General features: G+C 50.3%; 1 protein-coding gene across 1 annotated transcript in view; it reads left to right on the top strand.

The window, feature by feature from the left end:
* Positions 1–613: 613 nt before the first annotated feature.
* Positions 614–17,211, top strand: part of gnsb (glucosamine (N-acetyl)-6-sulfatase (Sanfilippo disease IIID), b) — a 56,316-nt gene continuing 39,718 nt past the window's right edge. Inside the window, exon 1 of the mRNA XM_078428707.1 lies at positions 614–807. Within this exon, the coding sequence (XP_078284833.1) occupies positions 685–807 (123 nt within the window). The 5' untranslated portion in view covers positions 614–684. The remainder of the gene's footprint in view (positions 808–17,211) is intronic.

Here is a 17,211-nt window from a genome sequence, read left to right as displayed (position 1 = left end):
CCCAACCCCAACCCCCAACCCCCAACCCCAACACCCCAACCCCCAAACCCCCAACCCCCAAACCCCAAAACCCCCAACCCCCAAAACCCCCAACCCCCAAAACCCCCAACCCCCAACCCCCAAAACCCCCAACCCCCAAAACCCCAAAACCCCCAACCCCCAAAACCCCCAAAACCCCCAAAACCCCCAAAACCCCCAAAACCCCCAACCCCCAACCCCCAAAACCCCCAACCCCCAAAACCCCCAACCCCAAAAACCCCCAACCCCAAAAACCCCCAACCCCCCCAACCCCCCCAACCCCCAACCCCCCCAACCCCCCCAACCCCCCCAACCCCCCCAACCCCCCCAACCCCCCCAACCCCCAACCGACTGCTGTTGCCTTTAGCCAGAGCACCACCAGACAGACTATTGGTGGGCACTGTCCCTTTTATGCTAATGCATCCAAAGGAGGCGGGACGAACGATGTGATTGGTTGTCTGAGGCAGACGGCGACTGCCCGGCGCCGCTGATTGGCTGGGCGGGCCGTCACTCACCCGCTGCCCCGCCCACGGGGTTAAAGCGCTGCGCTGCGCTGCCGGGGGCCGGCGCTGCAGAGTGGAGGCAGTGACCCGGAGATCAGCGAGCAGCGCAGACGGTTCCAGGTTCGATCCCCTCCTCTGCCCAACTCGCTCCCCTGGCTTTGCCATGAAGCTGAAGCAGCTGGCAGCCTTGCTGCTCCTGGCAGCCTGCTGTAGCTCGGGCCGCTGCGCCCGGAGGAACATCGTGCTGATACTGGCGGACGATCAGGACGTGGAGCTGGGAGGAATGGTAGGTAGGAAGGTGGGTGGGTGGTGCCAGGACCAGGTGGAACCCGCCTCTCCTCTCCTCTCTCTTCTTCCCCTCCTCTCTCCCTCTGCTCTCCTCTCTCCCTCTGCTCTCCTTCCCCTCTCTCTCCTTCCCCTCTCTCCTTCCCCTCTCTCCTCCCCCTCTCTCTCCCCCTCTCTCTCCCCCTCTCTCTCCCCCTCTCTCCCCCTCTCTCTCTCCCCCCCTCTCTCTCCCCTCTCTCTCTCTCCCCTCTCTCTCTCCCCCCTCTCTCTCTCCCCCCTCTCTCTCCCCCCTCTCTCTCTCCCCCCTCTCTCTCTCCCCCCTCTCTCTCTCCCCCCTCTCTCTCTCCCCCCTCTCTCTCTCCCCCCTCTCTCTCTCCCCCCTCTCTCTCTCTCCCCTCTCTCTCTCCCCCCTCTCTCTCTCCCCCCTCTCTCTCTCCCCCCTCTCTCTCTCCCCCCTCTCTCTCTCCCCCCTCTCTCTCTCCCCCCTCTCTCTCTCCCCCCTCTCTCTCTCCCCCCTCTCTCTCTCCCCCTCTCTCTCTCCCCCCTCTCTCTCTCCCCCCTCTCTCTCTCCCCCCTCTCTCTCTCCCCCTCTCTCTCTCCCCCTCTCTCTCCCCCCCCCTCTCTCTCCCCCCCTCTCTCTCCCCCCCTCTCTCTCCCCCCCTCTCTCTCCCCCCCTCTCTCTCCCCCCTCTCTCTCCCCCCCTCTCTCTCTCCCCCCCTCTCTCTCTCCCCCCCTCTCTCTCTCCCCCCCTCTCTCTCTCCCCCCCTCTCTCTCTCCCCCCCTCTCTCTCCCCCCCCTCTCTCTCCCCCCCTCTCTCTCCCCCCCCTCTCTCTCCCCCCCCTCCTCTCTCTCCCCCCTCCTCTCTCTCCCCCCTCCTCTCTCTCCCCCCTCCTCTCTCTCCCTCCCCCTCTCTCTCCCTCCCCCCCCTCTCCTCTCCCTATGTTCTCTCCTCTCTCCCTCTGTTCTCTCCTTGCTCTCTCCTCTCCTGCTCTCTCCTCCTCTCTCTCCCCAGGGCAGCTGCAACTTCAGCCCCAGCCACCTCAGCCAGACGCCGAGGCTTGCTCGGAGAGAGGCGGAGGGAGTGGGACAGGCGACGTTTCGGGTTGGGACCCCTTGCCTCGGTGGGGACCTCCCTTCTCCCTCGACCTGTTGGTTCCGTAACTCGCACAGTGGGGTTTACACCGTGCAGTCAACAACTTGTCAAACCTGCCTCCCTACCCCTGTCCTAGATCACCATCAACACACTTTACAGAAATAACTTGAGCAAAACACAAATGTTTTGGAGGAACTCGACAGGTCGGGCAGCATCTGGGTGGGTGGGGAATGGACAGGCCGGGACCCTTAAGACAATTTTTTGTTCTAACTGGCCGATAGCTAACTGTTCGACTGAGAAGAAAGGTGCAAAATGCTGGAGTAACTCTGGGATTTTTTCAGTCAGAGAGTTGTAAATGTGTGGAATTCTCTGCCTCAGAAGGCAGTTGAGGCCAATTCTCTGAATGCATTCAAGAGAGAGCTAGATAGAGCTCTTAAGGATAGCGGAGTCAGGGGGTATGAGGACAAGGCAGGGACGGGGTACTGATTGAGAATGGTCAGCCATGATCACATTGAATGGCGGTGCTGGCTCGAAGGGCCGAATGGCCTACTCCTGCACCTATTGTCTATTGATAGAAGGAATGGGTGGTGTTTCAGGTCGAGGTTCTTCTTCAGACTGAGGAAAAAATATTTTTGGGCAGCTGCTGATTGCTGAGGGCAAAGTTGAGCAGAGGAATGAAACCAGTGTCTGAAGAAGGGTCTCGACCCACAACGTCACTCATTCCTTCTCCCCAGAGATGCTGCCTGCCCTGTCCCGCTGAGTTACTCCAGCTTTTTATGCCATATCTTCGAAAATAAAACATTACACTGAAAGTGAGCTTGTAATTTAGAAGGGGTGGGCAGTGAGGAAAATGGATGACTGGTACAAAGTCAGGGAGGATTTTGGCTCAGCAGATCATGGTGTGGAATCAATTTGGAGTTAAGGAGAACACAAAATACATTGGCGGTGGTTGTTATTAGGCCACTGAATAGTAGTTATAATGTTGAGCACGTACCAAACCAGGGTTTCTGATGTAAACAAAGGAAACTAAATATTAATCGGTCAAAAGGAAACAAAATATCAAAAAGGGGGGGCATGGTGGGGCAGCGGTAGAGTTGCTGCCTTACAGCGCAAGAGACCAGGGTTCGATCCCAACTTCGGGTGCTGTCTGTACAGAGTTTGTACGTTCTCCCTGTGACAGCGTGGGTTTTCTCCGAGACCTTCGGTTTCCTCCCACACTCCAAAGACGTACAGGTTTGTAAGTTAATTGGCTTGGTATAAATTTAAATTGTCCCCAGTCTGTATAGGATGGTGTTAATGTGTGGGGATCGCTGGTCGGTGCGGACTTGGTGAGCCAAAGGGCCAGTTTCCGTGCTGTATCTCTAAACTAAAAGCACACAAGGTGCTGGAGTAACACAGCAGGTCAGGCAGCATCTCTGGAGACCATGGATAGGTGACATTTTGGACTGGCACCCTTCTTGAAAACAAATATATTAAAGTCAAGCCAAGTCAATTTTATTTGTATAGCACATTTAAAAACAACCCACGTTGACCAAAGTGCTGTACATCTGATTAGGTTCCAATGGAAAAAAAGAAAAGAAACATACAGTAGCACGCAAACAGTTCACAGCGCCTCCTCAATGAGCCTCAAACGCTAGGGAGTAGAAATAAGTTTTGAGCCTGGACTTAAAGGAGTTGATGGAGGGGGCAGTTCTGATGGGGAGAGGGATGCTGTTCCACAGTCTAGGAGCTGCAACCGCAAAAGCGCGGTCACCCCTGAGCTTAAGCCTAGACCGCGGGATAGTGAGTAGCCCCAAGTCGGCCGACCTGAGGGACCTGGAGTTAGAGATGGGGGTTAGAAGATTAAAGACATGTTAACAATGGTAGGTTGGGACACTGCATTAAATTGCCTGGTAATAGTTGCCAGTTAAATGAACATAACACCACATATTCTACCACAAATGTGCATTCCTTATGACATGGTATGAAAAGTGGGTCAACTGTAGATTACAGGGAAAAAACTTTCACATTAAAATCTTTGTTTTTAAAGGCTTAATATAAGTTGCAAGAAAAAGCTGTTGGCTTTAGGATTCTGTTTTAGAATTTGACAAAGGATCAGGACAGAACGGGCTGCAGCCTTTATCACAGCTAGGGTTGCCAACTTTATCACTCCCAAATAAGGGACAAAGGGTGACGTCACCGCCCCCACGTGACCTCACCCAGCCCGGGCCGGGAGGCGGGTTGCTACGCAACCTTCGCTTGGCGGCGCCTGGACCTAAACTGTCCGAGACTGCAGCGGCCCCCGGGGTACAGTTTTCGGGCCTACAACGCCATCCGGGCCTAATACGGGACAAGGGCGGTCCCATGTGGGACAAACCAATTTAGCCTAAAATACGGGATGTCCAGGCTAATACGTGACAGTTGGCAACCCTTATCACAGCCCTGCTGATGGTGGTACGGTGGTGCAGCTGGTAGGAACCCAGGTTCGATCTTGACCTTGGATGTTTCTTGTGTGGAGTTAGCACGTTCTCCCTGTGACTGCGTCGGTTTCTTCTGGCTGCCCTGGTTTCCACCCAATTGGCAAAGTCATGCAGGTTTGTAGGATAAATGGCATCTGTAAATTACCTCAAAAGTTTATAAGGTATAGGAGCAGAATTAGGCCATTCAGCCCATCAAGTCTACTCCATTCATTCGTGGCTGATCTATCTTCCCCTCTCAACCCCATTCTCCTGCCTTCTCCCCATAACCCCTGACACCCGTACGAATCAAAAATCTGCCTTAAAAATATCCATTGACTTGGCCTCCACAGCTGTCTGTGGCAATGAATTCCACAGATCCACCACCCTCTGACTAAAGAAATTCCTCCTCATCTTTCTAAATGTACGTCCTTTATTCTGAGGCTGTGCCCTCTGGTCCTAGTATCTCTACATTTACTCTGTCCAGTCTTTCACTATTCAATAAGGTTCAATTAGGTCCCCCCCATATCCTTCTAAACTCCAGCGAGTACAGGCCCAGTGCTCATCATATGTTAACGCTATCAATCGTGGGATCATTCCTGTAAACCTCCTCTGGACCCTTTCCAGAGTCAGCACATCCTTCCTCCGATATGGGGCCCAAAATTGCTCACAATACTCCAAATAGACAATAGACAATAGGTGCAGGAGGAGGCCATTCGGCCCTTCGAGCCAGCACCGCCATTCATTGTGATCATGGCTGATCATTCTCAATCAGTACCCCGTTCCTGCCTTCTCCCCATACCCTCTGACTCCGCTATCCTTAAGAGCTCTATCTATCTCTCTCTTGAATGCATTCAGAGAATTGGCCTCCACTGCCTTCTGAGGCAGATAATTCCACAGATTCACAACTCTCTGACTGAAAAGGTTTTTCCTCATCTCAGTTCTAAATGGCCTACCCCTTATTCTTAAACTGTGGCCCCTTGTTCTGGACTCCCCCAACATTGGGAACATGTTTCCTGCCTCTAACGTGTCCAACCCCTTAATAATCTTATACGTTTCGATAAGATCTCCTCTCATCCTTCTAAATTCCAGTGTATACAAGCCTAGTCGCTCCAGTCTTTCAACATATGATAGTCCCGCCATTCAGGAATTAACCTAGTAAACCTATGCTGCACGCCCTCAATAGCAAGAATATCCTTCCTCAAATAGTGTGAAAGGAGTGGATGAGAAAGTAGGATAACATAGAAGTTAGACACAAAATGCTGGAGTAATTCAACGGGTCAGGCAGCATCTCGGGAGAGAAGGAATGGGTGACGTTTCAGGTCGAGACCCTTCTTCAGATAACATAGAACTAGTGTGAATAGGTGACTAGTGTGAATAGGTGATTGATGGTCGGTGTGGGCCATTGGCCCGGTTTCTATGCTATATCTTTCAATTAATTCAGACTTGTAAATTTACCGAGGATGTGAGAGTGTGCGAGTAAACTAACATTAAGCTTACAAAACAGGTTGTAAGAGCTTCGACAGATACTTAAAAAAGGATAGAACTAGTAAGTGTAAGACAGAGAGATTTACCATATACCTTACGGACAACTCAGGAATAGGTCCTTTGACTCACGATGAGTCTGCTCAGGGTGATATTAAATTAAACTTGGCTCTTTTGCCTGCACATGATCCATATCGACCCATGTCACTCGTATCTGTCTCCATGTCCATCTGTGGCAGCACGTTCCAGGCAGCCTCACCTCTCTAAACAAAACTTACACCGCCTATCTCCTTTAAATTTTCTACCTCTCATCTCAAAGTCATGCATTCTATTCTTTGACATATGCACCTTGGGGGAAAAATGATCCTGACTGTCTACCCTATCTATGCCTCTCCTAATTTTCTGTACTTTTATCAGGACTCCACTTGGCCTCTGGGGCTAACAGAATCAAGGGATATGGGGAGAAATCAGGAACGGGGTACTGATATTGGATGATCAGCCATGATCATATTGAATGGCAGCGCTGGCTCGAAGGGCTGAATGGCCTACTACTGCACCTGTTTTCCATGTTTCTATTGTTCAAGATGTTCCGCAGTTTGAAGAGCATCCTCTACTCCAAGACCAGTCTCGTGGTCATGGTGGCGCAGCGGTAGAGTTGCTGCCTTACAGCGAATGCAGCGCCGGAGACCCGGGTTCAATCTCGACTACGGGCGCTGTCTGTACGGAGTTTGTACTTTCTCCCCGTGACCTGCGTGGGTTTTCTCTGAGATCTTCGGTTTCCTCCCACACTCCAAAGACGTGCAGGTTTGTAGGTTAATTGGCTTGGTAAATGTAAAAATTAGTGGGTGTAGGATAGTGTTAATGTGTGCGGGGGATCGCTGGTCGGCGCGGACCCGGTGGGCCGAAGGGCCTGTTTCCGCACTGTATTTTTAAACTGAAATAAAACCACCTCCAGTGGCCTGTTGTGATGAATGGTCCAACCTGTGATATTAAACTGACTGAGTTCTCACTGTCTTCCTTCGAACTGTTTCTCGCCTCCCACCACATGGTCACCTCAGCCCCGGCCTGTTGCCTCTTACCCTGGGTGTCTGGTGAAAAGTTGCAATGTAAGCAACATCTAGTGGGGAGCCGGAAATAAAACTGCAGATGCTAGTAAAAATCGAAGGTAGACACAAAATGCTGGGGTAACGCAGCGGGTCAGGCAGCATCTCTGGAGAGAAGGAATGGGTGACGTTTTGGGTCGAGACCCTTCCTCAGACTGATGTCAGGGGAAAGGGAAATGAGAGATATAGACTGTGATGTAGAGAGATATAGAACAAATGAATGAAAGACATGCAAAAAAGTAACGATGATAAAGGAAATGGGCCATTGTTAGCTGTGGGCTAGGTGTGACTGAGTTCGGACAATGAGACTCAACAAGACGACTTTGAAGCTGGTGTGTCTTGGGTGGGGGAGGGATGGAGAGAGAGAGGGAATGCAAGGGTCACTTGAAGTTAGAGAAATCAATATTCACACCACTGGGTTGTAAGCTTGTCTCCTGGAAGAGAGGTTACTAAATGAGGGGCTGGCATTTTCTTGCACCTTCTTGAGAAACATAGAAAACAGGTGCAGGAGTAGACCATTCGGCCCTTCGAGCCAGCACCGACGTTCAATGTGATCGTGTAAGAAAATAACTGCAGATGCGGGTACAAATCGAAGGTATTTATTCACACAATGCTGGAGTAACTCAGCGGGTCAGGCAGCATCTCAGGAGAGAAGGAGTGGGTGACGTTTCGGGTCGAGAAGAAGGGTCTCGACCCGAAACGTCACCCATTCCTTCTCTCCTGAGATGCTGCCTGACCTGATGAGTTACTCCAGCATTTTGTGAATAAATACCTTCAATATGATCATGGTTGATCATCCAAAATGAGTATCCCCGTACCATAAGTCAAGGCGATGTGGTATTGTTGACTTTTGCAAGTGATGCATTGACCCTGACCAGAAATGATATCCAAATGATTTGTTTTGTGTATGAAAATGGCCTTGTGACATTCTCTGAGCTGAAGGCCAGTCAGCGTGTCATTCAGCCTCACAGTTTCACTTCCTATCTGTAGCCCGAGGTTTTCACGTGGATGTTCAGCCTGGAGATAGTTTTGCTTTGGGGGAAGTGGATGTGCTGCAGGGAGAGGTGCAACACTGAGCTTCCACATGACAGGCATCTGTCCTGGCTAAACTTATCCGCACGCGAGTGTGGTCAGGAGTTTAAGTGTCACTGGAGTGACTGACTGACTGACTGCACCAATGCACGGCAGTGGCAATCCTGGATTAGCAAAAACAAGTTGTCTTTTGAATGTTAAAATCAAGAGTGTTTTATTGTCATGTGTCCCAGACAGAACAATGACATTCTTACTTGCAGCCGCACAACGGGATATGTAAATACAGTACGGTCACGATGGCGCAGCGGTAGAGTTGCTGCCTCACAGCGAATGCAGCGCAGGAGACCCGGGTTCCATCCCGACTACGGGCGCCGTCTGTACGGAGTTGGTCCGCTCTCCCCGTGACCTACGTGGGTTTTCGCCGAGATCCTCGGTTTCCTCCCACACTCCAAAGGTGTACAGTTTTGTAGGTTAATTGACTTGGTAAATGTAAAAACTGTCCCTAGTGGGTGCAGGGTAGTGTTAGTGTGCGGGGATCGCTGGTCGGTGCAGACCCGGTGGGACGAAGGGCCTGTTTCCACGCTGTATCTCTAAACTAAAGTAAACTGTAAACAATATAATAAATGAGGACAAAACCTGTTCCCAAACCTGTTGTGTTACCACAAGCAAGAATGTCATTGTTTTATTTCGTTATATGTGACAATAAGACACTCTTCCCTCTCTTGACTCCGTGTCTGTGTGAGTCTCCTCCCTCATCCCAAAGGTGTGTGAGTTTTTAGGACAATTCTCCCCTGCAAATTGCCCCCCAGTGCGTGGGGAGTGGATGAGAAAGTGGGACAACATAGATCTGGTGTGATCAATGGGTAACGGCATGGGTATCGCTGGGCTGAAGGGCCTGTTTTTAGGCTGAATCTCTGAACAATGCCAAGGGTCAGCACTGTGGTGCAGCGGCAGAGTTGCTGCCTTGCAGCGGCAGAGTTGCTGCCTTGCAGCGGCAGAGTTGCTGCCTTGCAGCGGCAGAGTTGCTGCCTTGCAGCGGCAGAGTTGCTGCCTTGCAGCGGCAGAGTTGCTGCCTTGCAGCGGCAGAGTTGCTGCCTTGCAGCGGCAGAGTTGCTGCCTTGCAGCGGCAGAGTTGCTGCCTTGCAGCGGCAGAGAACCAGGTTTGATCCTGACAGTGCTGTCGGTACAGGGTCTGTATGTTCTCCCTGTCAACCTGTGGGATTTCTCCAGGTGCTCCAGATTCCTCCCACACACCAAAGACGTGCAGTAGGTTAAATGGCTTCTGTAAATTGTTCCTAATGTGTAGGATAGTGCGAGTGTGTACGTGATAATCCGAGTTTTTTACCATCAGTCTGAATAACAATTCTAATACAATTCCATGGTTACAGAGAAAACAAAATCATTAATACAGGTCACATGCTCAGAAACCAAACCATTAATATAAGTCACATGCTTTCGGGGAAACGCATCAATTTACTGGCTGGTCGGTAAGGACTCGGTGGACCGAAGGATCTGTTTCCACACTATCTCTAAAGTTTAAACTAAACTAAATTAAACTAAGCTAGAAGTTCTTTGGATACTGTTTGAATATCTTGGTCCAAATATCATTTTCGGTACTGCAAATACCATGGCCTACAGCAGGTCAGTTCATGGCTTCTCATGCACAATACCTGGAGTTTGAGAAAAAGTTCCACCAATAAGTTGAAGTAAAGTCTCAATGCAAAGTCTTTCCCAGCATACATATTCTCTCGCGTAGGAAGGAACTGCAGATGCTGGTTTAGGCTGAAGATAGACACAAAAGGCTGGTGTAACTCAGCGGGACAGGCAGCATCTCTGGAGAGAAGGAATGGGTGACGTTTTGGGTCGAGACCCTTCTTCAGATCAAATGTAATCAGGGACAGTCGGACTGGTTGGAGAACGAGGAAGGGGAGGGATGAAGGGGAGAGAGAGGGAAAGCAAGGGTTACTTGATGTTAGAGAAGTCATTCTGTTTACTCTCCCTCGCTCCATCAGTTTGAGGAGCGAGATTGTCTTGGCCTTTTCAGTTGCTTGTTGAGACGTGTGAGCTTCTGACGTCTTGCTGTTTCTCTTGATTAGATGGCCTGTGGCTTCCCATCCATTTCCCCTTTTGTGGTGAGCTCTCTGCGGATTTGTTGGTATGTGGCTTGTGTTTAATTTTGAGTAAATACAGATGCCGCTGTGGAAACTCAGTGGGTCAGTCAGCATCTATGTGGCGCCATTGGATATGTTGGTATTTCGGGCCAGGACCCTGCATCAGGGCTTGGAGTATCTGAGTTTCTGAATAAATTGGTCAGAATCGTGTCCCTGGAAATGGATAGTTGATATGTTGAGTGTAAAAGCAGTGATGCAGTGTTAGGCGGTGGGAATGTAGAGACTAGTTTGAATGCCCAAGAATGATGGAGATTACAAAAGGTAGTGAACACTGCCTGGTCCATCAGGGGTAATGACCTCCCCACCGTCGAACGGACCTGTAGGAGGTGCTTAGTTTAGTTTAGAGATACAGCGCAGGAACAGGCCCTTCGGCCCGCCTAGTCTGTGCCGACCAGCGATCACCGCACATTAACACTGTCCTACACCCACTGAGGACAGCTTTTTTTAACATTTACCAAGCCAATTAACCTGCAAACCTGTACGTCTTTGGAGTGTGGCATGAAACCGAAGATCTCGGAGAAAATCCACGCAGGTCACGGGGAGAACGTACAAACTCTGTACAGACGGCGCCCGTAGTCGGGATGGACCCCGGGTCTCCGGCGCTGCATTCGCTGTAAGGCAGCAACTCTACCGCTGCGCCACCGTGACCTCGAAAAGGCTGCCGGCTTCTTCAAGGATCCTCGCCACCATGGTCACGCTCTCATTTGACTCCTGCCATCAGGTAGAAGGTACAGGAGCCTGAAATCCATGACGTCCAGGCTCAAGAACAGCTTCTCCCCGGTGACCACCTGGCACTTGAGTTGTGGTGCAGCGGTAGAGTTGCTGCCTTACACAGCCAGAGACCCGGGTTCGATAATGACTACGGATGCTGTCTGTACATTCTAACTGTGGTTCCTCCCACGTCCCAAAGACAGTGCGGGTTTGTAGATTAATTGGCTTTGGCAAATTGTCATTGGTGTGTAGGATAGAACAAATGTGTGGGGCGATTGCTGACCTGAAACGTCGTCTATCCGTGTTCTCCATGGATGCTGCCAGACCCACTGAGATACTCCAGCACATTGTGTGTTTTCTTTCAACAATAAAATCACTCAGTCATGTCAATTAGTTTAAAAATACAACATGGAAACTGTCATATGAGGAAAGATTGGAAAGACTGGGCTTGTATTCACTGGAATTTAGAAGGATGAGAGGGGATCTTATAGAAATGTATAAAATTATAAAAGGACTGGACAAGCTAGATGCAGGAAAAATGTTCCCAGTGTTGGGGGAGTCCAGAACCAGGAGCCACAGTCTAAGAATAAAGGGCCATTTAATACTGAGGTGAGAAAAAACTTTTTCACCCAGAGAGTTGCCATTTTGTGGAATTCTCTGCCACAGAAGGCAGTGGAGACCAATTCACTGGATGAATTTAAAAGAGAGTTAGATAGAGCTCTGGGGGCTAGTGGTATCAAGGGATATGGGGAGAAGGCAGGCACGGGTTACTGATTGTGGATGATCAGCCATGATCACAACGAATGGCGGTGCTGGCTCGAAGGGCCAAATGGCCTCCTCCTGCACCTATTTTCTATGTTTCTAAACAGGCCCTTCGGTCCAGGTCGACCATCACCCTCTCCCGTTCACACAACCTCTATGTTATTCCACTTTTACATCCATTCAAGAGTCATGAGTGCGCGTGATGTATACATTCACTACTCCCGTTAGGGGACAATTTAGCGGCCAATTAACCTTAAACCCGCGTATCTTTGGGATGTGGGAGGAAGCCGGAGCATCCGGAGGAAAACTGTGCCATCACAGGAAGGTCAAGCAAACCACACGACGACAGGTGGGGATTGAACCCGGGCGTCTTTGGGCTGTGAGGCACCACAATGCCTGACTGCTAACAAAGCCTTTGTGAGGGGGACTAATCCTTCAGTTGAATTCTAATCCGGTGTTTAGTGACTTTGTCATCCATCCTCTACAATATCCAGTACAGTACAGGTCTGAAGAAGGGTCTCGGTCCAAAATGTCACCCATTCCTTCTCTCCAGAGATGCTGCCCGTCCCGCTGAGTTACTCCAGCATTTTGTGTCTATCTTCGGTGTAAACCAGCATCTGCATTTCCTTCCCACACAGTATTGTCCATGTTTAACTGTAATTGCATTCCTGAGTGTTTCTGTTAGCAATTTGGTTGTTTGTGCTTGGGCTCAGGGAGTTTTATTGAAGTTGTCTTTGCAGTTCGGGCTTTTATAGAGGGGCCTGAGGAGTAGATACATGTCACCATCAATCTCCTGCTGACCATCGGCTCAAATACAATGATCCATTCTATGCACTGATTAACCTCTCCACAAAGGAAAGTTGGGGGTGAAGGGATTGATCTATCAGCTCCGAACATCAACCTTATGGTCTGTTTGACCACAAACAGCAAGTATTTACAATGACCTTGTTTACATCAGGGTGTAAATCAGCAAAGGTATTATCACAAAAGTAAGGAATTGCAGATGCTGATCTTCAAAGAAAAAGGCACAAAGTGCTGGAACAACTCAGCTATACGGATAGGTGACTTTTTGGGTCGAGACCCTTATTCACGTGTTTCAGTCTGAAGAATGGTCTCGACCCGAAGAGTTACCTGTTCTTGTGCTTCAGACAAGCTGCCTGATCCGCTGAACTACTCCAGCATTTTGTCTGTCTTCGGTTTAAACCAGCATCTGCAGTTCCTCCCTACACATGGACAGGTGATGTTTTTGGTCGGGACTCTTCTTCAGACTTATGAAGGGTCCCGACCTGAAACGTCACCTCTCAGTGTGTTCCAGAGCTGCTGCCTCACACACTGAGTTGCTCCAGCACCGTGACATTTTAAGGTAAATGTATTGTGTCTTTGTGTTGCACTTCTGATCCAGAAATTGTCTGAGCTGTTTTTTTGTGGGGGAATTAGTTTATGACTGGTTTGTATATTGCTGTTTATTACCGTATTTTACAATATTCAGTAATCATATTGCTGCTTGTTTCTGCCAGTGGGGCTAATTTCTCGTTGGTTAGGAACATGTCCATAACTGTGAACAATTTCTGTCGTATTTCTCCACCTTCAGTAACTTGGCAGGAGCAACGTGGTAAATGTAATCTTTCGATTGATTGAAAGATGCAGCGTGGAAACTCGCCCTTCGGCCCATCGAGCCCACGCTGACCATCGATCACCAGCTCACACGAGTTCTATGTTATCCCACTTTCACATCCACTCCCTACACTCTAAGGGGCAATTTACAGAGACCAATTACCCTGCAAACCCGCACGTCTTTGGATGTGGGGGGAAACCGGAGCACCCGGAGGAAACCCATGCGGTGACAGGGAGAACGGGAAAACTCTACAAAGACAGCACCCGAGGTCAGAATTGAACCCGGGTCTCTGGTGCTGTGAGGCAGTGGCTCTGCCAACTTTAATTAATCAATCAAATTAATTCATTTAATTAATCTCTCCGTGTAATTACTGGTACTGTTCATCCCAGACCCTGATGTCCTTCATAATGTGTACGCGCGAGACTGTGTGCGTGCGTGCGTGAGACAGTGTGTGTTTGTGCGCGCGTGACTATGTTTGTGCGCGTGTGACTGTGCGCTTGACTGTGTGTTTGTGTGAGCGTGACTGTGTGCGCGCGCGTGTAACTATGTGTGCGCGTGCGCGACTGTGTCTGCGCGAGCAAGACTGTGCGTGTGCCTGAGATTCTGGGTGTGCACGGGAGTGCGTGTGCGTGCTAATGAATAAAATCTTGAGTTTTTGCTGAATTCCTGTTATGGGGATGTCTGAGCTCAGTGACGGGAAGGGCGTTGCTGGGAGTGATGGCGAGCCTCCCTTACTGCTGTGTGGCGGTGAGATAAAGGCGTATCACTCCCCCCAGACCATGTTGAGCAACCTGTGTCGCCGTACAACTGCGTGGGCAACATTAACTGGCCCTCGCCCATGGCTCCTCTAGAAATGAACGGGGCATTTCGAGGTCCTCTACGATCACTTTGCATTAATATTCTGTTGCTTAGTTTATTTTAGACATACAGCACGGAAACAGGCCCTTCGGCTCACTGAGTCCACGCCGACCAGCGATCCCTGCACACTAATACTATCATACACATACAAGGGACAATTTACAATTCTACCAAAGCCAATTAACCTACAAACCTATAGGTTTTTGGCGTGTGGGAGGAAACGGGATCTCCTGGAGAAAACCCACACAGGTCGTGGGGAGAACGTACAAACTCCGTACAGACAGCATCCGTAGACAGGATGGAACCTGGGTCTCTGGCGCTGCAAGGCAGCAGCCACTGTGCCACTTTTCAAGGTTAGCTGAGTATCCCAATTTCGAAGGTGCAATCCACCAAACCTTTCCTCGTGCTGACAGACACAACAAGCTGGAGTAACTCAGCGGGACAGGCAGCATTTCTGGAGAGAAGGAATGGGTGGGCAACGTTTCAGGTCGAGACCCTTCTTCAGTCTTCTTCCTCCTGCTGGTACAATGGTAGTTTATTGTCACATGTACCTTACTACAGGGAATTTTTTGTTTGCATCCAGTTCAATGGCAATCCTGAAATTGTGTAGTGACTCTGTGCGGTCTACTGTGTTACACATGTGCCCAGAGTAGGGTTGCCAACTTCCTCTCTCTCCCAAATACGGGACAAGGTGACGTCACTCTCCCGCGCCCCACGTGACCTCACCAGCCAGCGGCCACGTGCTCCCGCTCCTACAATGGCAATCATCATACGAAATACAAGCACAGGAGGCCGAGGGGTGCTTTTATTGAGGTGTACAAGATCATGAGAGGAATTGGAAGGGTAAATGCACAGAATCTTTTACCCAGAGTAGGGAAATTGAAGCATAGGACATAGATTTAAGTTGAGGTGGGAAAAGTTTATTAGGAAGCTGAGGGGTAACGTTTACACACTAAAGGTGATAGATGTATGGAATGAGCTGCTGGAAGAGGTAGCTGAGGTAGGTACTATTGCAATGCTTAAGAAACATTTAGACAGGTGCACACAGTCTAGGATAGATAGGATTAGAAGGATGTGGTGTAGATGGGGCTTATTGGTCAGCATAGGCAAGTTGGGCTGATAGCCTGTTTCCACACCGTGTGACTCTGTGTGTGTGACTGTGTGTGTGACTGTGTGTGTGTGTGTGTGTGTGACTGTGTGTGTGTGTGTGACAGTGTGTGTGTGTGTGTGTGTGACTGTGCGTGTGACTGTGCGTGTGACTGTGTGCGTGTGACTGTGTGCGTGTGACTGTGCGTGTGACTGTGTGCGTGTGACTGTGTGCGTGTGACTGTGTGCGTGTGACTGTGTGCGTGTGACTGTGCGTGTGACTGTGTGCGTGTGACTGTGCGTGTGACTGTGTGCGTGTGACTGTGTGCGTGTGACTGTGCGTGTGACTGTGTGCGTGTGACTGTGTGCGTGTGACTGTGTGCGTGTGACTGTGTGCGTGTGACTGTGTGCGTGTGACTGTGTGCGTGTGACTGTGTGCGTGTGACTGTGTGCGTGTGACTGTGTGCGTGTGACTGTGTGCGTGTGACTGTGTGCGTGTGACTGTGTGCGTGTGACTGTGTGCGTGTGACTGTGCGTGTGACTGTGTGCGTGTGACTGTGTGCGTGTGACTGTGTGCGTGTGACTGTGTGCGTGTGACTGTGTGCGTGTGACTGTGCGTGTGACTGTGTGCGTGTGACTGTGTGCGTGTGACTGTGTGCGTGTGACTGTGTGCGTGTGACTGTGTGCGTGTGACTGTGACTGCGTGTGACTGTGACTGCGTGTGACTGTGACTGCGTGTGACTGTGACTGCGTGTGACTGTGACTGCGACTGCGCGCGTGACTGCGCGCGTGACTGCGCGCGTGTGTGACTGCGTGTGACTGTGCGTGTGACTGTGTGCGACAAAGGGAGACGTCACCGCCCCGCGCCCCACGTGACCTTACCCAGCCAGCGCCATTGGTGGAGCGGGAGCACGTGGCCGCTGGCTGGTGAGGTCACGTGGGGCGCGGGACAGTGACGTCACCTTGTCCCGTATTTGGGAGAGAGAGGAAGTTGGCAACCCTCCTCTGGGCACATGTGTAACACAGTAGACCGCACAGAGTCACTACACAAAAGTCGCCACACTTTAAATGCCACCTGTGACAAGGGGCAAGCTTGATAAGTTGATGCCCTGATAACGTTGGCGAGATTCTAGGCTCAACGCCAGTTCTGAGTAACAGTCGCCTTCAGTAACCGGGCAGCACAGCTGCAAAGTTGCTGCCTCACAGCGCCAGAGATCAGGGTTCCATCCTTCTTACGGGTGCTGTCTGTACTGAGTTTGTATGTTCTCCCTGCGACTGCGTGGGTTTTCTCCAGGTGTTCTGGTTTCCTACCACCCTCACAAAACATAGAAGAGGCCATTTGGCCCTTCCAGCCAGCACCGCCATTCGTTGTGATTATAGCTGCTCATCCACAATCAGTAACCCGTGCCTGCCTTCTCCCCATACCCCTTGATTCCACTAGTCCCTGGAGCTCTATCTAACTCTCCTTTAAATTCATTCAGTGAATTGGCCTCCACTGCCTTCTGTGGCAGAGAATTCCACAAATACGTGTGGGTTCGTAGATTAATTGGCTTCAGTAAAATTGTAAATTGTCCCTGGTGTGTAATCTTCTTCATGATCCTTTGAATGAACAAAGATGTGGATTTTCCCCCCGCAAAAGCTTATTGGAAACCTGGTGTCCATACCTTGGATCCTTGGGCAATTGGTTTGATAGAGCCATAGTCGTACAGCATGGAATCGGGCCCTTTGGCCTAAATGTAACTATGCCGCCCAAGATGCTCTGTCTACACAAGTGCTACCTGCCGGCATTTGACTCCCCTACACTAGGTGAAAGAGTCAGTGCCTTCACCCCTCCCAGCATTCCCCCCTCTCAGCATTACTTCGAGCTGCTTTCCAATGTCCCACAGGAAAGTCAAGAGGTGATGTGAACAAGAGGAGTTGAGTATAGAAGCAAAGAGGTAACGAGGAGTTGAGTATAGGAGCAAAGAGGTCCTTCTGCAGTTGTACAGGGCCCTAGTGAGACCGCACCTGGAGTACTGTGTGCAGTTTTGGTCTCCAAATTTGAGGAAGGATAT

The sequence above is a fragment of the Rhinoraja longicauda genome, chromosome 36, assembly GCF_053455715.1.
Source record: "Rhinoraja longicauda isolate Sanriku21f chromosome 36, sRhiLon1.1, whole genome shotgun sequence".
Taxonomy (NCBI): domain Eukaryota; kingdom Metazoa; phylum Chordata; class Chondrichthyes; order Rajiformes; family Arhynchobatidae; genus Rhinoraja; species Rhinoraja longicauda.
The sequence above is the reverse complement of the archived record's forward strand: the minus strand, read 5'-3'. Positions and strand labels throughout refer to the sequence as shown.